Source organism: Nannobrachium achirus (genome assembly GCF_963921795.1).
Source record: "Nannobrachium achirus genome assembly, chromosome: 23".
Taxonomy (NCBI): domain Eukaryota; kingdom Metazoa; phylum Chordata; class Actinopteri; order Myctophiformes; family Myctophidae; genus Nannobrachium; species Nannobrachium achirus.
Window position 1 is genome coordinate 41,872,584 of NC_137830.1, and position 23,541 is coordinate 41,896,124.

At 41.8% G+C, this 23,541-nt stretch overlaps 2 protein-coding genes across 3 annotated transcripts in view; both read right to left on the reverse strand.

Moving 5' to 3' along the window:
* The window catches only part of ppfibp1a (PPFIA binding protein 1a), a 48,454-nt gene extending 42,123 nt beyond the window's left edge, over positions 1–6,331 (reverse strand). For both annotated transcript variants that reach the window (XM_080753992.1, XM_080753991.1), the window contains exon 1: positions 6,161–6,331. The gene's annotated coding sequence lies outside the window, so the exon portion shown is untranslated. The remainder of the gene's footprint in view (positions 1–6,160) is intronic.
* Positions 6,332–22,771: 16,440 nt separating this feature from the next.
* On the reverse strand, positions 22,772–23,323 carry LOC308308918 (tubulin beta-4B chain-like; the record flags this gene model as incomplete). Its single annotated transcript, XM_080754374.1, is given in 3 exon segments — positions 22,772–23,096; positions 23,201–23,274; positions 23,276–23,323. Coding segments are annotated over 3 exon segments (447 nt in total).
* Between the last annotated feature and the right edge of the window lie 218 nt (positions 23,324–23,541).

Genomic DNA, 23,541 nt, shown 5'->3' on the forward strand with positions numbered 1-23,541 from the left:
TGGCTACGATTGCCTTCTAAAGTTTGTGTATGCGACCTGACGGTCGCTTGTCTCCCGATTAGGGAGTCTTACTGGTTTCAGTATAGGTGGGGGCATGCGTACAAGTAGCTAAATATGTATTTTTAGACACAATAAGCTTGATTTCTTTATTACTATTTACAGTAACAATACTAGCCCCCATAAGTCACATCTGCCCATGAAAGATTGTGGTGCATCTTGGGAATGGGCTTTTTGTGTCTAAAGACAAATTTAGCCACTTGCATACATGCAAGAAATTCACCCACTGAAATCAAAATCATTAAAATCACTAAAATGATAGAAAGCAGTAAATGAACATTTTAACACTCATCTTTCTTTTTACAACCTAAAATATGAACGCTTGTTGTAAAAAAAAACAAAGTTGTTCTTTAAGTGGTTAATCAGACTAATTGATTAAGTAGTTTATAAAAAACTATTATAGTATTTTCATGTCGACTCGTAAAGGAATAACTCGAGCTGACTCGTAAAGGATTAAGAAAGAAGAAATTGAAAGATATATTTTTCCAAAAACCTGGTAAGTCGATTATTCGATTAACCGACATGAGCGAGATCAAGTCGGTGAGAGGTTTGAAATGTTGGGTTTTTCGATACATTTTGGGTTCATTGCCCAGCCCTATTGTAGGATAGGAGGGAGTCCTACAGACATTCCTCAGCAGGTTCTCTCCTTCACAAACCTCACAGTGGTACCAGGAACTGACATCTCTCTGACCTCTGTGACACTGTGACCCTACTCCCTTCCTTTCCCTCCCTGCTTCAAATCCCACTAGAGCAGTGGTTCTCAACATTTTCAGGCCGCGACCCCCAAAATAATCATATTTTAACTGAGGACCCCCCCCCCCCCCCCCCACCCTGACGAGCACTAAGAGTCGAGGAAATAGTAAATTAGTTTTGTATAACACCATTCTATTGTGAAAATAGCAAATCTACATTCTCACAACGCAAGCATGTAAATCAGCTATTTTCATCATTTCTGCCTCTAATGTTTGAAAATTTGGACAAGGTTTGACATTTAGAGGTATTAAAAAGTCCTTAAATTGTCACTTTAGAAATGTGCAGATACCCTCTATACACTTAAACTTTGTTGGTTTGTACTTGAGTGAAACAATGTTTCACCTTAAGTTAATCATCTGGGGACCCCCCAAAAATTATTTGGGGACCCCCCTGGGGGTCCCAACCCACAGGTTGAGAACCACTGCACTAGAGGCACATTCATCCAAAAGATCTGACATTCAGATTGAAACATGCATGTTCATGTCGCTTATTCAGATCTTGCACTTTGTAAGGCGCTCTGAATGAGAGCGGCTGCTAAATGCCAAAATTGTAATTGTAAATAACTGCATGCCACAAGGTCAAAATGTATTCAGTGCAATTGTGTGTGGAGTTAAATGGTCAATACATAGAACTAGATACTTTACAGCTACAAATTAAACATGGGGGCATGCTCATTTTGGATTTAGAAAATGATGTGTTTCTGTAGTGTTCCGTCCAATACTTCAGTGGTTTGATACTTTGATTATCTAGAGATTATGAATATTCTGCTGTATCTCGGGCAGCCAAGTAACGCACTGGGAATCATTCCAAGCAATGAAACACATTAGGAATACATATTATAGCCTTGTGACATCAAAACAAGAGTGCAGTATGTCACTGAGAATAACAAATGTGCCAGTAATACCATGGCACATTTAAACACTGTTGGCAGAATGCATAGGCCTATTTTTATACAGGCCAATTATATGAAAAAGAGAAACCGCCCCCTCGAAAATAACTAATTTCCAAGCTAACATGGTTAGTGTCATGTGACGGAGTATAACTTGGGCTTTAAAGTCATAGTTCACCCCCAAAATGAAAGATTTTCCACTGATTACTCACCCCATGCAGACGTGAATACATTTTTTGTTTTCGTCGCATTCCTAAACCAATAATTTTAGGAGGCGCTTTGTCTCTCCATAGGGAACAAAGCAGGTGCTTTTGTCTCCATAGGGAACCACTGCTGGTCATCAAATTATTGGCTTAGGAATTCGACAAAAACAAACAATTATCCATGAATTCAAGTCTCCATGGGGCAAGTAATTGATAGAAAACTAGAAGCAGTGCTCTTCCGAGCACAGGTCTCCACCAGGCCAGGCGTCCTGGTGGTGCTATAGTCAATGTAGGCCATTGTAAAAAGGGTGACATGTGTTCTTTGCCAATCTTAGACCTTTCATGGCAATCGGACGCTGCATGTATGATTTGAGGCATTCCAAAAATGTGTTTTGCTAAAGTCTACCTGCTGGTGGCGCTGTATCAGTCCAATGTGAAAAGGGTAACATTTGTTCCTTGACCTAGTGGGAATGTATGTGGCAAATGTCACGGAAATCGCAAGCTGCGTTGATGATTTGACACATTTTGTTCAAAAACTGAGCAATCCTGCAAACTTTGGAAGCCAATATTAGCCAAATTAGGATGGAATATGAAATATCAGATGGATCGCTCTTGATCACATGACTATAGAGATACTGTGTACTGATTTGCGTGATTGTTGGAGAAAATCTGATGGAGTAATAGCAAAGAATGTGTTTTACATAAGTTGTCCTCCTGGTGGCGCTATAAAATGCAAATGTGAAAAATGCAGGGCAAAGGTTTATCCTTAGCCTCTAGAGATTGCGCATACAAAGTTTTCCACTTATCGGTGGAGTAAAAGGTAAAAACACAAATTGGCCTGTTATAGCGCCACCATGAGGCTGATTTGAGAAATTTGAGCCAATTGTAGCCAATCAGGATGGAATATGGAAAATCGGACAGATCCATGTTGATCACATGACTGTAGAGATACCGTCTACCGATTTGCATGATTTGTGGACAAAATCTCTACGAGTAGCGTACAGAAATGTGTTTTGTAAACATCGGCCTCATGATGGCGCTAGAACTGGCGGCCTGGGCCATGTGAAAAATGTGGGGCAGAGGTTCTGAGTGTGTGTGCTCAGTTTGGCAGCGACCAGGGCAACGGCGCCGGAGATTAGCTGGTAACAAACTGGAGGGACGCACGCACGCACGGACGCACAGAGGGGAAAACATACTCTCCCCATGCCTTTCGGCTGGTGGAGAAAAAAAAGTTACTTTTTGGGGTGAACTATGTGAGTTGGCCTAGGGTTGAAGTTTTCCTTGACCTCTAGCTGATGTAGAGGTATGGAGGGGGTGGGATACTCATTCGAAAAGAAAATAGGGCTGTGTTGTCTGTCTGTCTGAACGAACGCGCACACACACACACACACACACACACACACACACACACACACACACACACACACACACACACACACACACACACACACACACACACACACACACACACACACACACACACACACACACACACACACACACACACACACACACACACAGTAGCCTTTTAGGTCCAGCTGTGGTACAGATGTGCCTGGAAAGGTTCAATGGCCAACACAATTGTCTCTCATTCAAGAGATATGGTAGGGAGACAATACAGAGTTACTCATATGTCTGGAATAAAAATATATTGGCTTGCTATGAATATTTGACAACTGTCTCGGCTGGCTAAAATGACATTAGTTTAGTTTATTGGTTAACTACATAAATTAGAAGGATATAATTAGCACATGGAACAAAAGCTGAATGCAGCAGGGGGAAGGACTGTGGGCAAATGAGACTTTTGGAAATCACAAATCAATCCCATCTGGATACCAACCCAACCTCTTACACACGCCATGCTTTTGTTTACACTCCCCCACCCCCCCTGAAGGATGGCCAAGATGACGTTTTGTTCTTGGCTGGAGCCACAGGTCAGCTCTGCTTGGAGTGAGAGACGTCAGCCTAGACTTAAACTAGTAGGCCATTTCCCACAGTGGTAGTCGTGGCCCCACTCATAGACTCCAAACACAAACAACTCTTTGTTCTTTATAGTCACATGGTAGTGGATGGTTACTGATCCCAAGGTACTGCAGTTTTTCTTCCACGTGGCTGAGCCAAATCGTGGCCAAAAACACATTAGAGGAGAACTGGGGGTGGAGAGGGGGACTTTATGGTGAACAGGGGACTGGAAGAATTGAGTAACAGCACATCCCAGCCAGCAGAAAATGGCAAGATGGTCTGTTTGAGATCATAATATCATGGCAAAAGTGACAACGTTCACATTGCTTTTGCTATCAGGCTCTGAGAAGAGAACCATCATCTCGACCATGAACTTTAAAACCGAAACGCTTAACTCCTCATTTGCCACTGTAAAATGAAGCTACATGTACCCTATATCAGCATATGAGAAATACATTTAGAAGTTTGCCTAGAATCAGTTGTGAAGACATTTGAATAGAGCTGAAGCAACCACTTCCCCAGTGAAAAAGATGACCTTCTTTTTGTTCTGTCAGGAAGCATTTCCTGGAAGATGCTTGAAAAATGTCTTCCTTTTAAGTCATTATGTGCCCATTTCCCAGAAAAGTGCTCACACTCTGAATGCAATGAAAATGACAAAACATATTTTTCTTCCTTCCTTTCTTCATAGAAAGGAAAGGACAAAATCAATCAATTCAGGAACAATGTGTGCCACTTATGTTGAAACAATATATGCAATCAAATTGTCCACTAACCTATCACATCACTTCAATAAATATGCAAAAGCAAATAACAATACAAAATACACATATATACAAGTATTTTTTTATGGAATGTAACAACCAGTTACATACTGAATGTAACAGCCAGTACAACTTGTATTTGTCTGTCATTCAATGTAAAATATGAGTTTAAAAAAGGACCCCAATTGAAAGAAGCCCAAAAGCTTTCTTGAGGTGTTTATCCTTTTAGTTGACCTTGTACCAGTGAACTGTACTGTCATGAAACTGTAGGCCTACCTATGCAAACTTCTAATAAAGTCTTCAATCAATCAACCAACCAATCCAGACAAAATAGGCCTCCAAGAGTATAAAGAGGCAAGTGAACACTCGGCTTCACAACAAAAGTGTGCTGAATTATTGTACTGTGAGGTGTTAATCCTTTTAGTTGACCTTGTACCAGTGAACTGTACTGTCATGAAACTGTAGGCCTACCTATGCAAACTTCTAATAAAGTCTTCAATCAATCAACCAACCAACCCAGACAAAAAAGGACTCCAAGAGTATAAAGAGACAAGTGAACACTTGGCTTCACAACAAAAGTGTGCTGAATTAGGTCAAGTCTGCACTCTGCAGCTATAGTAAGTTAACCATGAGTCCTATCAATGGACTTTGCCTCTGCTGGCTCCTCTTTGCCTGAAACAAACATCCAAAAAAGAACATTTGTTTCCAGAGGCAACACACTGAGGGCTTCCTTTGGTAAATAAAAAAATAAATAAAAATAAAATAAAGAAATAAAGTAAAATGCATAATTCTTACCTACTTACAGTGTCAAGTAGCACTGTAGGTAGACTACACAACCACCCCGCAACACTAACGAGTCTAAAAGTGGCTTTGCTACAACTTTTCCATGCAAATGCATTCGACTATATGTGTGCAGAAACATTATGGTTCATTGTCTGACTGAGATTCATTTTCATTTCTCGTGTGGAACGCTGCCAGAGCAGACAACAGCCTCCGCAGGGAGGGCTTTCCTGACTGCAACTTTATAGTACAGAGTTTACCCAAACAAAGCCTGCAGCCGGGAGTATGAGAAATGGGAATGAAAGAAAAGTTGACACAAAGTTTACGTCTCGGCTTTACAGAAGCATTTCACAGCACTCAGCCTTTGGCTATGTTTTTTTTATCTTCTCCTCCTTCCATGTCGCTCGTTGGAGACGGAGTGCATGAGAATGAACCAACTGAAAAGAACCCTAAATGACTTGAAAGAAAAATGTATACATTTATATATTTAGTGTATATGTATATATATATATATATATATATATATATACACTTCGCTGTTAAAACTGCACTTCAAAAGCTGCACCAACAAGGCTTTGGCTAAACAAATAAAATAAATAAAAACTAAATTAATAACTCGTTTTATGGCTCCCAATTCTTACGACCCCCTGCACAACGGCATTAACTTACTAAATAAACAGTAGACGACAAAAAGAAAACTAAAAACAAACTGAAAGAAAACGTACTGAAGTGTGAAGTGTGTGTGTAAAACTCACAGTTTTCGAGAGAATAGGGGTAAACGGAGTGGACTCGCAGTCGCAGCCTTCAGTATATTTTCCAAAAAGATTGACTACTTTTCCGTGCAACTACCTCATCACACTGTTGCACCTTTCCATTGACTTTCATAGTGAACTGAACTCCCTGTTCCTTCTCTCAAACTTCACTGGAGTTCAACTTCTGGGACTGTTCAGTGTGGAAGCGCTTGCTTCACAATACCAGCAGTGCTGGAAAGAAACTGTGAGTACATTTACTCAAGTACTGTACTTAAAGGAGTAGTTCACCCCCAAAATGTTTCCCCCCCCCCCCCCCCCCCCCCCCCTATTGATGACACACCATGGAGACTTGAGTTCAATAATATTTTTGGTTTTTGTCACTACATTTATTTGAAAAGGTTACTGATATACTATGTAGATTTGGATTATTATTATTATTACAAAACAGAGTCTACATTATAACCATTTAAAATGTTATTGAAAATAGCCGATCTACAAGCTCATAATGTGTCGCTATTCAAAATGTTCAAAATGTTACTTTGTACTTTTACTCAAATAAATGTAGAATTCCGGACATTACCTGTAAGTATATTGATAAATGATACTTCTACCCAGAGTAAAACATGTGTGAGTACTTTTTCAATAGTAGTACTGGTCGTACTACTGTGTCGCGCGCCGAAAATATGCGATCTACAAGCTCGCAACGCGTTGTGTCGCGACGGTCGCTCATAGTGTGGTGAGCTTGTAGATCGTCTATTTACGGACGGCACACTGCGCATGCGCCAAGGACAGCCAATCACGAGTCACGCAGTTTCAAGGCTCTAGTTGGCTTTAAATTACTGAGTCTGTGTTGTTAAACTTGTTTACCACGCAATGCTTCGTTTGCAGTGGTTGTTCTGTAATGACTGTTAACAGTACTATTTAAATTAGCAGAAAGTTAGATTTGACTCAATTGAAAATACTATTTGCAGGCAGTCGCAAATCGCAATGCCATTGTTTTTCCACTTAAAAGTGCTAAAGCAGCATGGGTTCCCATTCATTCCCCCACATGTTTGACTTGGTCCCTGATGGAATAATGTATTAATAACTTAAATAAATATGGATATAGATAAATCCATAACCAAAATAAGACAGAGATGAGCCAAAGGACAATCAATAAATTGCTGTATTGAAGAGAGAGAGTCAGACAAAGAGACAAAACAGTGAGCATACCATCCTAGTGGCAGCTTGCTAATTCTCTCTTAAGTCTTCCAAAGATGGAAGTTAACATACAGTATATAAGGAATACAGATTATGACAGTTAGATCGAGGGACTCATTGATTCCTTCCCATCAAAACAAGAAGACAGAGATACACTATAACCAAAACATGATTTCGTAGTCAGGGTAACCACAGTCACCATGACCTGTAATCCACTAGCCTGAATTTACAGTACAACCAAAACATGGTCTCCTACACTGTAAGTTCAGACAGTAGATCACAGAATATAACCTAATAAATGAATCATATAATTATGTATCATAATTCATAACAAAATACCTATCAGTCCCATGCTCACAGATCTTTCATTCTGATCATGCAACAGCAAAGGGATCTAGCAAAGACTCAAACAGCTGACGCCAAAGTTTGGAGTTTTATTTGTGCAATTATACATTCAATTCAAACCACTTATTTGGTTCTTATTGGTTGAGGTTCCCATAATCAATACAAGAGCTACATCAGTCTCCACTCCATCTTTATCTGGACTGTTGCACTACAACAATTCATGTGCCCGGCCCCTGAATGAATGAATGAATGAATGAATTCTGTCTATCTGAATGTCTGAAACTATAGCAAAAAATAAGCATGGGAAAAAATCTAGTATGAAAAGTTTAGAGACCTCTACTGGGTATTTAATATTGGGCATCCAATACCAATTTAGCCTCCTACTTGAACAATAAACACATGTATGAAGTATGCCGGTACGTAGCCTATAATAAAAGTTAAGAATGATAAAACTGATCTGATTATGAAAAATGTAAGATTGATAATTTTATTCATATTAGCTGTGCATGCAATAACTAACATCACTTTATTAACAGTTTCCATTGTGTTCCTGACTGTGTGTATTCTATTCATCAAGTTGACATCTGTTTGGCATTCCAAGCACGGGCCTTCGATCCAGTGGAACAGGTGCTCAATGAAGACCTATGGTGCCTAAAATCCAAGCCAGTGTATCCATCTCCACAATGCAAATGCTGCCAGAAATGCTGCCAGAGAAGAGAGAACTAACATGATGTGATGAAACATCCATCTGAGTGGACTTAAACTGAAGAATGCCCCTGCCCTTGACAGGACCCAATATCCTCCAATAAGGAACTTCTAATTCAAAAGGTTAAAGACTATCCCCAATCTACCGATCCATTAAGACATCCTCAACACACCTACGGCTCGACTTCCATCTTCAAGAGCTTAGATTTTAAAATCTGGACGACCAATTTGGAAGAACACCACACCAGCTGACTTTGCCATCCAATCAGCACCAGTGTGGCAAAAGGAATGGGAGTCCAAACACCTAGGCCAGACCTGGGCATTGTGCGGCACTGACCGGCCCTTGTAGGGTTAATGGCAAATTACAAAATCAACTCATTTTAAAATTTTACCTCATGCATGGACTAAAGCTGCATTTATTTTATTTTGAAGTTTTTTATTCACGTACATATATCAACATGTGTGCGTGATCATTGGATGTTGTCTCGATAACAAGCAGGTAGTCAGACTGGTCACACGTCAAGACAACCTGCCTTACGTTACCCATCAAAAATGGCTAAAGTGGCTAAAAAAAGAAAAGTCGATGCCGAATGTTGATGCCGGGTTTTTAACAAAAAATGGTCTGCTAAGTATTTATATATTGAAGTCGGGGGTAAAGCTGTGTGTTTAGTTTGGGGGAGCACATCTTGCGGGGAGCACTGCCTTTTGGCCCGGCCCTATTTTCTGTTGTTCATGTGGCCCCATGGAAAAAATAATTGCCCACCCCTAGGTTGTGTCAGATCCCACCCAACATGTCCCTGGCACCAACCTACCAAGAGATGTAGAGAGCAGAGATGGGCACAAAATACAATTTCAAAATAATTGGTCAATAGTTGGTCTAATACTGAGCAGGATACTGTCACCAAGATACTGTACTATCCTGTGCACATCTCTGTGATTGTGAATGAGATATAGGCTATAACATAACAATGCATACAAATTATTGTTGCTCAACAAAAGCTTTGCGAATTTTAAGGCACTGAGAACGCTCCATACTTCAAACATTTGATAGCAAAATAACAAACAAGGGGCAATAGATTTGCTTAACCACAGCATGTGATCACATTAACGATCTGAAATAATTCAGTTTCAAAGGAAGGATTGTGTCAAATTCCAATATTGGGAATATTTGCAAACACTGGACTATATTATGCAAAATGGGAGCATCGTTTGGCATTTGGGGTAAACTATATTCAGCCTTAACATTCTTTATTAAAATGATCCAACTGTAATTCATAATTGAATTGTGCAAATGGAGAAACCACTTTGGAGGACAGATACATGTGCAAAGTAATAACAGTGGATTAGTGACAATGTGTTACACAAGTTATCATCAGCCACAGACAGGCATGAGGCCTTTAAAACATGTTCCAGGCCCTTGTCTCATTCAGAGAAACAGGGGTTAGCCTACTATCATAACAGATCCACCAGCAGGTGGAGGTAGAGTTCTTAAAATAGTTACTGTATGTTTCTGGATCTTTATGTAATGTACCTTTATATTACATACAGTATATGAGATGTGTAGGGTGTGCTCTCTTTCCATTACATGTCTAGAGTGTGTCCCTGACCCCTCCATTACAGTACACGAGTACACAGAGGAGGCAGAAGCATACGTTTCTCCTTAGTTAAATGATTTACACTTTACACAAGGCCAGAACAGCAGGCAGAAGTTTAAGTTCCTCAACAGAGCCAACACACAATAAATTAATACACAAATTGAAGTGTATTTGATAATGAACAGGCCTATACTCTAGTCTAGGCCTATTCTCACCTGTTTATCACAAGGGTCAAACAAAGCTCATTATCTCATAAGCTATAAATGGCACACTTATGGTTTGTGGCTTGTGAATTTCTTGATTGGCTTTTGGATACTTGGTTGACAGACATCCTGGTGGTGTAGGTACAGTGGTGTAGGTACAGTGGTTTTCAACAGCGACCGACATAACTGTTTGTGATAACAGTCAAATACATTTGTATCAAACTTATTTGTTATGTTTCTCAAATTCGATGCAATGAAAAGAAAATACAAAACGTAAAATATATATATATATATTTATCCAGCTGCCAGAATAATTGTACACGGTATGTTACAGAAAATACTGGCTGATGCTACAGTAAAAGACCAAAATGCACAGACTTGGAAAACAGATACTTATTAAAGCAATACATTTGTTTTTTTTTATCTAAAAAAAAGGTTCACAGAATGTGTCCCATAGGCTTAGCCTTCTTAGACAGTAAAATGTGGCTCTAGGCATAAAGGTTGGTACAATGAATATGGTGCCACTTAATGTTACGATCCTTTACTTCACGAGGAACATGCCTCTGTGAGTTTGTCTAATGGGACAATTTCCCAATACACTCTAACCTTGTACCATGCCACAAAATGACTTTAGTGACCATGGCAACCTTTTCATTTACTGAGCAGTCAAATATTATAACTGTAATTGTGATCTGATAGGATTTGTGTATTCAGACATCAACCTATCTCATCGGTTGCTGTGGTAACCATGTAACGACATAATGTAGGTGTAATGCTTATTCCCACAGTTTTGGACGCTCGCACTTGGGTCATATGTCATATGTCAAATCTACCGGCGGGAATCGATTCCTTGCATTTTGCTAAGAGATACGTTATATATAGTTTAATTTATATACATTTATTCGTGAATACATTTTCTGGATTGACTTTAATTAAAAAATCGACTTTTCCCAAATATGGAGATGACTGACATCATAGATGTCTGACATCATAGACCACATGATGTCCATATATGGGCATTCCAAGATTTGCCTGGCTGCAAGCGTCAGACTCTTCACACACTACGTTTCACTTTGTTTTGGGAAAGAGTCTGATCCTTCGGGGAGACATTCCACTTCTGGGGGGGCGGGCTAAAGCCTATTGACGACACACACACACACACACACACACACACACACACACACACACACACTTAGAGCCCCCGACGGCGACGTGGCGTGACATTGCAAAGATACGTTATTTCTTATAACATATTATATGATTGCTTGAATAGGGACAAGGACTAGCAGATACAGAGATATTTGCAAGTGTGACTCGCCTCAAGGCAACCACACTTGCAATTATTAATACTCGTCGTACGGCGGTGTCACTCCAGTCCACACGCCGAAAATAGCAGATCTACAAGCTCACAATGGATTGCATTGCGGACATTGTGCGAGCGGAGAAACACCATCACACACGTATAAGTACCAGTAAGACTCCCTAATCGGGAGATAAGCGACCGTCAGGTCGCAGCGTGATTTTAGGGCAAAATGTGTAGGAGCAGTGTCCAAAAATGTGGTTCAAAAAATCGGCCTGATGGTGGCGCTATATGGGACATCCATATTGATGAGATGAGTGTAGACATACTGTGTACCGATTTGCGTGATTTTAGGGCAAAATCTGTAGGAGCAGTGTCCAAAAATGTGTTTGAAAAAATCGGCCTGATGGTGGCGCTATATGGGACAGATCCATGTTGATGACATGAGTGTAGACATAGTGTGTACCGATTTGTGTGATTTTAGGGCAAAATCTGTAGGAGCAGTGTCCAAAAATGTGTTTTGCAAGAATCGGCCTCATGGTGGCGCTAGAAGAGGGCCATGTGAGAAATGAGGGGTGGGGTCTCCGCGTTGCCTTGGCGGACGAATAGGTACTGGCCCCGGCTCTCCCGGACGCTCCTAGCCGGAGTTACGGCATTTTATGTGAGCTGCAGTGGAGGGGGTCCTCCACTGGGGGCGCCACCACTTTGGCATCCGTTCTGGAGCACCAGGAGTCGGTGGTCCCCGGGAATTCCCCGTGAGCAGCCCCGTTGGGGTGTTCATTTGGTCATTTTTGCACATTTGGTCATTTTTTACATCTGGGGGTCCCCCAGGGACCTGGGGGTCCCTGGAGCTCCGGGGGTCCTTGGAGGTTGTAGTTTGGCAGGCAAGGAGTGTGTGTGCAAAATTTGGCATGGATCGGGGCAACGGTTGCGGAGATATGAGCAGGGCAATAGTGTGACGTGTGAGGTGTGACAGACAGACTGACGGACGGACGGACGAACGGACGGACTGACTGACTCACAGTTTGTGGAGGTTTTGATAGTAAGTGCGACCTGACGGTCGCAATAAATCAGAATTCCTTGTCAGTTTACAGTTTACAGTTTAGGCATTTAGCAGACGCTTTTAATCCAAAGCGACTTACAATCAGCAGATAACATCACAATAACTAGAAATACTGTTCCTTCGAAACAGTGTGGGCTCGATTCCAACCCAACAAATAGGATACTTTAAGGTACTGTAAGGTACAGTACCCTACAGTATTGTACTGTACCTTACTATACTGTACTGCACCTTACTGTACTGTACTGTACTGTACTGTACTGTACTGTACTGTACTGTACTGTACTGTAACTTACTGTACTTTACTGTACTCTACTGTACTTTACCTTACTGTACTTTACTGTACTCTACTGTAACTTACTGTACTTTACTGTACTCTACTGTACCTTACTGTACTGTACTTTACTGTACTCTACTGTACCTTACTGTACTGTACTGTACCTTACTGTACTGTACCTTACTGTACTGTACTTAACTGTACTCTACTGTACCTTACTGTACTATACTGTACTGTACTCTACTATGCCGTACTGTAACTTACTGTACTGTACTCTACTGTACCTTACTATACTGTACTTTACTGTACTCTACTGTACCTTACTGTACTCTACTGTACTTTACTGTACTCTACTGTACCTTACTGTACTGTATTGTACTTTACTGTACTGTACTTTACTGTACACTACTGTATCTTGCTGTACCTTACTGTGCTGTACGTTACTGTACTTTACTGTACTTTACTGTACTGTACTGTACCTTACAGTACTGTACTTTACTGTACTCTGCTGTACCTTACTGTACTTTACTGTACTCTACTGTAACTTACTGTACCTTACTGTACTGTACTTTACTCTACTCTACTGTACTGTACCTTACTGTACTTTACTGTACTCTACTGTACCTTACAGTACTGTACCTTACTGTACTTTACTGTACTCTACTGTACCTTACTGTACTATACTGTACTGTACTCTACTGTGCCGTACTGTACCTTACTGTACTGTACTGTACTCTACTGTACCTTACTATACTGTACTTTACTGTACTCTACTGTACCTTACTGTACTCTACTGTACTTTACTGTACTCTACTGTACCTTACTGTACTGTATTGTACTTTACTGTACCTTACTGTACTGTACTCTACTGTACCTTTCTGTACTGTACCTTTCTGTACCTTACTGTACTTTACTGTACTCTACTGAACCTTACTGTACTTTTACTGTACTCTACTGAACCTTACTGTACTGTACATATTCTATGTGTTCTAGATCTACATTTTTGATTCTGTGTTTGGGAACCAGCAACTGTCAAATGGACTCCAACTGTAGTGGAGTATATTGAGTGCATATACTGTAGGCTAACAATCCCAGATCACATCTGTCCTCCACTATGTCTATAACCAAGGCGTTCTTCTATGTGGCCACTCCAGACTGAGGAGTGGAGCATGGCTTTTATTGTGTTTGTGGATCTGACTTGGAAATGCATTGGTTTTGATATCTCCCTGACAACCAACAACAACCACTAATATGGCTGACTGTCCCTGCGGGCTCTAGGATATATGGCTATGGGATTTACATCCCATCGCCCGGACTTGATTCTTGATCACAGCTGTGTAATCAGTAGAGTGGAGAGGGACATTTATTTATAGTTTTAACTATAACTATAGTTTTATACATCACACAGCTTAGATATTTGGATCAAATCAGAGAGCAGACCTGTGTGAACGCATTGATATAAATAGCATATCTGAAGTGTGAATATTGCAGCCACAGCGCCTTAATATAAACATGGGTCCCTTTCCTCACTAAACCCATTGGAAATGCATTGGGTGCTTAAAGTTAAACATTTTTATTTTTTTATAATTATACTACAAAACATTTCAAAAAGAAAAATACACGCACACTTGTCCTCAGTAAGCTGAACACATAAAAATTTGAATGGTGTTGAAAGGTGTAAGCGTTTAAGAGATGAAGCGCGCCAAAGTTTTGAGGATACTGACTAGTATAGAAATAAATAATGAAGATAACATACGTGTGCTCGCCTTCCAGGCGAGCCCACAATAAACAAGATAATATGTCAGTACATCATCAACAATATAACAAATGCAAAAGGATATCTATCTAGAAAAACACCATATAATCAAAGTTCTAAAAAACATAAAAAACAAAACAAATGCTAACTAGCTTCATGTATTCATTGATTTTTCTGAAGTGCTAAGGGTTTAGGTGGAGTCTGAAAAGGTGAGTCTTCAGTCCACGGCGAAAGCTAGCGAGTGAGTCCGTTGTTCTAAGTGCGACAGGGAGTTTATTCCACAACTTGGGGGCCAGGAGGGCAAACTGTCTCGGACGAGTGGATTTTTGCCCTGGAGTTTTTAGCGAGGGTTCTGTCAGCATCCCTGTGTTGGCTGATCTAAGTGACCGGGTGGGGGTGTAGGGGTTGATCAGTTTCTGGAGGTATGGAGGAGCCATACCTTTGGCTGCTTTGAAGGTCAGCATCAGTGTTTTGTATTCAGTGCGGGCCGCAACCGGGAGCCAGTGGAGGCTGCGGAGAAGGGGAGAGACATGTGAGAACTTAGGCTGGTTGAAGACCAGTCGTGCCGCGGCATTTTGGATCAGTTGGAGAGGTTTAAGTGCACATGCCGGGAGACCAGTGAGGAGAGAGTTACAATAGTCAAGCTTTGATATGACAGATGTCTGAATGAGGAGCTGGGCTGCCTCCTGGGTGAGGAAGGGTCTGATTTTACGGATGTTATAGAGTGTGAACCTACATGACCGGGTGACTGATGCAATGTGTGCCTTGAATGATAGCTGGCTGTCCAGGACCACACCAAGGTTTCTAGCAGTAGGAACTGAAGTCACAAATGCATTATCTATGGAAATAGTGAGATCTTGCATGGGGCAAGACTTAGCTGGGAAGAAGAGTAGCTCCGTCTTGTCCGGGTTCAGCTTAAGGTGGTGGGCTGACATCCACTGTGAGATGTCGGCCAGACATGCAGCAATGCGTTCTTCCACCTGGGTGGCAGAAGGGGGGAAGGACAAAAACAGTTGAGTGTCATCAGCATAGCAGTGATAGGATAGATTGTGAGCAGAGATTACAGCACCAAGGGATTTGGTGTACAGGGAGAAAAGCAGAGGGCCAAGTACGGATCCCTGGGGGACTCCCGTTTGGAGGGTTCGGGGGGATGAAAGCAAACCTTTCCATGAGACCTGAAAGGTTTGCTTTCAGCCTGGACACAGAGTGTCCAGGCTGACTGAGGCATATCTTTAGAATTCAGATTTAAATTGTATTGAACTAGAATATCACCCACCTTTGGCGGGCGAATCCTAGTGTTCGCACATAAATCCTTAGTCTAGTTGTGGGAAGAAAAGGATATCATCATCATCATGGCCCCAAATAACTTTTAAATATCTTGCAATTGGCGACGAGTCTCGACTCTTAATAAATCGGCAAGAGTGCCTCTCATTTTCAATACAAAGGCTAAGCTATATAAGCTCTCCATCATCAGCAATAGTAGTTAGTGGTGCGTGTTCCCCACACTCCCAAGCCCCCACCGTTGCGCTTAGGTTCACCGGGAAAAACTCGGTCGCGAGAGGCGACATGGGTTCTGAAGGCAAAGGTGGAGTCAGTGACGTAGCGGCGGCTCCGGCAGAGAAGTATAGGTTCCACTTAGTAGGCCTATTACTCAGGAGAGACAATATGTTACTTACTACATATTACTCCTTAAAAAAGTAATTAAATTATATTACTTGGAAAGTAGGAATGAAGAGTAATATATTAAATTAGTTTATTTTAATAATAAGATTCACCAATCAGCCAAAAAGGCTATAAAATAAAGCAGCAATCTCGCTTGACCTTTTAAACTAAATATGTTCAAAAGGCAACCAACACATTTTACATAGTAATATGTAATATTAGTGATTTGGGCCAATTAATACCTTACACTACTCGTTACATGGCACAATAATAATATTACAGTAATATATTAAAAGTAACTCGTTACTGCCCAAAACTGGATAAAACCTACCCATGCAGATGCCAATCTGGGTAGGCCAATCTGCGCTGCCTGCAGTCTGAACATATTCTGAACAAATTCTGCCTTACATCATGGTCAGAATCATATAGCCTCATTTTTGGAGCATATACATTAATCTCTGGGGAAAGTAAATGTTGCTACAGAGCTGGATGGACCAATGAGTCACTCAGACCATGTAGATTATTGTTTGTTTCGTTTTCCTAGTCCCCAGTTTTCCCGGTGACCAGATTTCCTAGAGCCCAGTTTTCCCAGTGCCCACCTCTCCTGGTGCCCACTCTTTCTAGTGCCCAGTCTTCCCAAAAATATGGTGTCCAGATGTCCATAGTGCCCACTTATCCTGTATCCAACTGAATAGCTGTGTGAGGCACTCAACAGTCTGAAACATGAAATCCTCAGCACTCACAAATAAGTATGACACATAGCAACAGGGACCACTTCAACAGTCTGAAAAGTGCAGCTGACTATACACATAAGGACTCTAGTCCAAGTCTGAGTTGCCTACCACAGACTTGTCGACCTTGTCATCACCCAGATCTGAAAAGAATGTCAGCACATGAAAACAGATGATTTAACATTAATCAATTATTATTATTAAGATGTAAACTCCTTGTATTTACAGTATTGCCTTCTGCATTTTGACACTTCAAACCACTTCATCCCATTTATGGTGAAAAAAGGCAAGGATTTTCTGTTTCAAGACCACCTCAGACTTCAAGTTCATAGTAGCCTATTAGTGGTTATCAAAGTGGGGTCCGGGGACTCCCAGGTGTCCTTGACCGTGTTCCTCAGGGTCCACAGCAAAATGAGGAACAGTTTAATTTCACTATCAGTTATCAATATGGAGAATGTACTGTATATTATGACTATTCAGATCACAGGTGTAACCACTAAGCCACTTGAACCACTTAAGCCCCCCCATCATTGGGGGTTGGAAAACAACTGCAGTTTGATTTAATCATTCAGCTCCCTGGTGATGAGGTCAGAGTGATAATTTTCCTTTGCTATTTCTTTATTGTCTCCGCCAGGCCGAAAGGCATGGCAAAGACTAGCTCTGTGACAGGCGGCTGACTAAAAGACTGGACCAGGATGTTTGTACCCCTACGAAGGCTCAACTTCATTCAAAATAAACAAAACTACTTTTGCGTTGTTGAAAGTCTATTCTCCACGATGGGAAACCTCTCAGCACCCCACCCACTCACCCTAACCCATGAAATGAAATGCACCCACCTCGAGCCACCGCAGACACAACCCGGAAATAAGCGGCGGTCGAGTTGGATGCGTTTTATTTCATGACAAAAATAATGTATTTTACAGAGTGGGTGGGGTACTGAGAGGTTTCCCACCGCGGAGAATAGACTTTCAACAACGCAAAACTACCTTTGGTTAGGTGAGTAGCGAAGTAGTTTTGTTTATTTTGACTGAAGTTGAGCCCTCGTATAGGGGTACAGAAATCCTGGTCTAGTCTTTTAGTCAACCGCCTGTCAGAACATCAGTGACAGCTGACGCTCTGGACCAGAGCTAGGCAGAGACTGTTTTGCCGTCCGTCCGTCCAGAGCTAGGCAGAGACTATGTTTTGCCGTCTGTCCGTCCGTCCGTCCGTCCGTCCGTCCGTCCGTGTGTGTGTGTGTGTGTGTGTGTGTGTGTGTGTGTGTGTGTGTGTGTGTGTGTGTGTGTGTGTGTGTGTGTGTGTGTGTGTGTGTCTGTTACCAGCTGGCCCGTTTTGAACAAAATGCCTCAAATCATGAATGCAGCATGTAATTTCGGTGAAACTGTGCACGCACATTCCCACCGGGCAGAGGAAGAAATGCCAAATCAGCCTCATTGTGGCGCTACAACAGGCCGATTCATGTTTTACCTAAAACTCCACCGATCAAATTATGAATAGCATTAGTCTGATTGCCGTGATTAGCAGAAGAAGACATGGCACCCTTTTCACATTGGTCTCTTATAGCGCCTGGCGGAGACCTGTGCTCGGAAGAGCACTGCTTCTTCTAGTTTCTTATGTAACACACCTGACTGGGTCATAATTAATCACATAAGGCAAGATGGCAGGGACCCTGGAGGGAGGGGGGGGGGTGAATCCTCCTCACAGGCAAGAATCTCTCTCTAGCGGTTAATCTCCCCAGTTACAGTCTACCGGCATGTCTTCTTAAAGCGTTTATCAATTCCTAATTTCCTATTACACAACATCTCCAGTGTACACTGGGTCATGCAATCTTCGCATGTGGGCAGTTTAATCTAAAGCGACAACTGATTTACATACTGTGACAAGACACAGAGCAACTGTCTGTTGCCACTGGCTGCAGGCGTCAGCTCTCTCCCCCCTTCTATTCCCGTGGTGGTGAAAGAGTCATGGCTAATTTATGCTCTGTCGTACCACGGTGTCCCATGCCCAAAATAGACCATCTGATCTCACAACACCTCCGGTGTGTGTGTGTGTGTGTGTGTGTGTGTGTGTGTGTGTGTGTGTGTGTGTGTGTGTGTGTGTGTGTGTGTGTGTGTGTGTGTGTGTGTGTGTGTGTGTGTGTGTGTGTGTGTGTGTAGAAGTGTCCCTCAGCCATGGAAGACCTCCTGGCATCCCTGTAATTATTCCTTCATGGTCAGAGGACTGATAATAAAATGGACGGTGACCAGCAGGGAGTCTGGAGAAAAGCACCATGCACATACACTGGGACACGTGGACAGAAGCTTGGGGATACAAAGACAGGCAGTTCTCTGTCTCATTTTGTTTCAGTTCTAGATACAGCTCTATTAGGACTGCTCTATTATCTGCATTCAATGCATGAAAGGTGCAATACAAATAGTTTATAGCCATTATTTATGTCTTTATTGCTACACAGTGAAGCCAGGGACTGTTGCGACAGGGATGCATCTGCTTGAATTATGTTCAGTGAGGTACAGCGCAGAGAAACCTAGCAACAGGCTGTTCCAGACAGAGCCCTTACATTGCACACCAGATTGCTGAGGCGCAGGCCCGCTCTCTCTCTCACACACGCACACAAAGACACACACAGTGAGATAATGTATCTGCCATGATTATGGTGCATAGGAAACACATGTGTGGGATTTAGCACTGTTTAAGACATACTCAGTGATTGTCAAGGTATTAATGATTAATACCTCATTTTGTTCAGTTGTCTGTTTTAATGTTATCTGCTCCCTTTGTCTGCTGAATATTGCTTGTACGGACTTAGACTGTTGTTCCACAAACTGTTGGAGATTGGAGACTGTTTTTCCACTTTACATAAGTATTATGTCTTATAATTCCTAATATATGAGTTAAGTAAAAAAACTAACTCAACAAAATGAGGGGGGAGTATACATTAAGACTTTAAGAAATTAAAAACTTCTAGTTTATGGTTTACAGTCTGGTAAATCAAAATAACTTCTTTATCCAACATTTTAAAATACGGACTTAGACTGTTATTCGTCTCAGGTACTCAATTGACTTAAGGTCTGGCGAGCCAGCCTCTGTGGTCAGGGTGAATACCGCATGGGCACAGAATGCCCTGACCCGCAAGTCCCTGTTTAGGTTCCCAACTGGTTGGACCATTTGTTATTACCGGTATGTCCTTCCCGGACTCTCTCGTCTCCTCTAATTTCCTGTTGCAATTAAAAACAATAAAGAAAAGAGGAGAATGTTTTTGGAGGAGAATGTTATTGTTTTCAGCTAAATCAATCATCATTAATGATTCTATTTTCTTTTTTTTTTGTTTCACCAAATGGCCCACTGCAGCCTTGATAAAGCACATTTTGGTAATATGGTAAAATAAGTGGCAATATGATTTCAGATGTCCTGTATTGAACTCATTCTCTGAGTGTGGGTGAGGGAGGCATGTTTGAACAAACAGCACATGGGCAAATGTGTGGAAAGCAGCATCACTTTGTGTTTGAATCTCATGCTGTCGTCAACTAACACTGACATTCTGACAGTGTCCTTTATACGCACAGCGAAATGCATTTATGTTGGCGACCGTTCAAAGCAGAGTGCAGTACCATTTCCAGTCGCAACCCTAAGTGGGTACCATTATAGCCACGCCATTGGTTTCTACAGACAGTATGAATCCTATTTTTCCCAAGGTCAATCAGTGATGACAATTTGAGTATAAAGTATAAAGCTTTAAAGAATAAAAAATGTACCAGTCCTGCAGCCTGCAAATTGAAAGAGAAGATCAACCAACCAAAAAGTACAGGACTGTGTTCTAAAAGCTTGCGTTTGTGATGAATCTCAAGAGAGGAGCATGGACAAATCAGAAAAAAAAGAAAGGAAAAACAAAACTAAAAGGACCTTCAACTGGATCAAAGTGCTTTGAACCACTGTTTCTCAAAATGGGGTCTGGGGACCCCCAGGGATCCTTAAGGAGGTTCCAGGGGGTCCCCAGCTAAATTACATAAAGGTATATAGCATTAATCAGTTTTTGTTTTAAACCTACAGTGTACTGTATACCCTACTCTACAGTGGCTATTTGAAAATGGCCCATCTACAAGTTCACAACACGTTGTGATGTGAATTGTATTCAAGCATACTTGAAAACAACACATTTTAATAACCTAAATCTTGCATGACACAAAATATCCAATTTTGAATGGAACTAGAAAGATGCAATTTAAAATTGCAAGTGTGGTTGCTGTGACGCGAGTATATATCTCTATATCTGTCAGTCCCTATTTGAGCGGTAATAACCATTCCATCATTGTCCCTTTTATGCCCATATATGGAGATCAGTCTGAAGACATTGTCACCCTCTCCCAGCTCTAGTGGGGATAAAAATGTATGGATATATTGGCAAAGGGATTTAGTGAATCTTATTTAATGTTGTTTGATGAAAATAACATTATTGCATGTGGCCCATGATGCCCATGATCAATATTAATCAAGTTTACTTTGGTAATGTCCTCTTGTGCACTTTAGAAGACAATTCAAATTTATTTGACATGAAAGAATGTAATGAAGGGCAAAACCAGAAAAAGAGTCATAGTGATTACTTAGGATCCATATTATCCATATGGATGCTTGCAAATCGACATCGCAATGTCATTAATCCTCGTAAGATGCTAATATAGTTTCAAAAGATTATATAGAAGTTTCTGATTTAGTATTAAGTGAAATGAATTAAACGTAATTAGAAGCTGCACAAAGGGAATCCTCCAAGTCTATTGCCTGGCTCCAGCCCATAGACCCGCCCACGCAGAGTCTGAAATCAGGCTACCAAGTCTACTGAAATCTAAATCCCCAGAACTATCCACTAAGAAGAAGATTATCGGGGATATGAAAATCTGTCCAAAGGGAACAAAACATTTAATGTCAAACAGTTCAGATGTGAGAGGCATTTCATTATTAATGCGTATTCGAGTAGGTAGATGTGGAATAGATTCTTTGTGTGGCTCGAGCCTTCTTGAATTCATCCAATTAGCTGCAGTCTAAATGATATTAGTGGGAGCTGTGATATCCTTACTCTACTCTCTAGACAACAAAATTAATCAGACCCACCCTCTCTCCTCTCTGCTGACTGACGAGTTGCGGCATGTTTCCATCATAAATGTAATTATGTATATATTGAGCCTCCACTATCCTGTCAGATGATAGGAGATCGCATTACTCCTTCATTTGGCAAGATTTGTTCTCCTTCAAACAAAGCAGGCTTATTTCTGAGGGTGAGTGTACGTGTGTGCACATGTTTGTGTGTGGCCAATTGTGAAACAAGACACAGTCTTGAATCACCACTTGATTGTAAGTGCACCTTTTCAATACCTTTTAGGAGGAGGTTATTCAATGCACCTGTTCATACAGTATACTCCTTCAGGGCATCCATAAAAGGTGCAGACAATCAAAGTGGACCAACACACACCACTGTAAGTGAACTGTAATATCTTTACTCGAAGACTATAAAGTGAACTGTAATATCTTTACTCGAAGACTATAGGCACATTCCCCCATTAATACAATAGGTCATATTAACTAGACCAGGTCAACCTGGTTGTGCCAGACCCCCTGTCTGTCATCATCATTTATGACATCATGCCTTTTGTAGGCATGTCATCATCATGTCATCATCATATATACCCTTTATATAGAAAAGGGACAGACCGACATTTGCTTATGTAGGCCTACCCATTTCATGGGTCTGGCAAAAAAGGTATTTAAATAAAAGTTCTTATATTTGTATTTTCTTATGAGAGCTGGAAGCCCTGGACGCAGTCGCAGTTCTCCGCCTTCTTCCTCACCATGTCCATGACCGAGTCCAGCAGCTCCGCCCCCTCAGTGTAGTGGCCCTTGGCCCAGTTGTTGCCGGCACCCGTCTGGCCGAAGACAAAGTTGTCCGGTCTGAAGATCTGGCCGAAGGGGCCCGACCTCACGGCATCCATGGTGCCCGGCTCGAGGTCCACCAGCACGGTGCGAGGGACGAACTTGCTGCTGGTGGCCTCGGTGTAGTAGACGTTGGTCCTCTCCAGCTGCAGGTCGCTGTCGCCGTTGTACGTGCCGGTGGGGTTGACGCTGTGCTCGTCGCTTCTGACATCCCAGAACTTGGACCCGATCTGATTGCCGCACTGTAGTAGATGTTGGTCCTCTCCAGCTGCAGGTCGCTGTCGCTGTTGTACGTGCCGGTGGGGTCGACGCTGTGCTCGTCGCTTATGACCTCCCAGAACTTGGACCCGATTTGATTGCCGCACTGGCTTATCCCTGCCGCACTGGCCAGCCTGCATACTGACTATTTCCCTCATGATGTCTAAGCCCTAAAACCTTCTCTGCAATAAGTGTAAATACAAGCTTCTAATACTCTAAACAAGCTTCTAATCTATCTATAAATGCGACAAATCTCTGTCTGTTTGTTTGTAATCCGCGTATCTCGAGAACCGTTCGTCCCACCGGCTTCAGATTCGGCACGCGCGTTCCCCGCCGCCGCGCGGAGTGCAGTGCCGGGCCTCGACCCGACCCGACT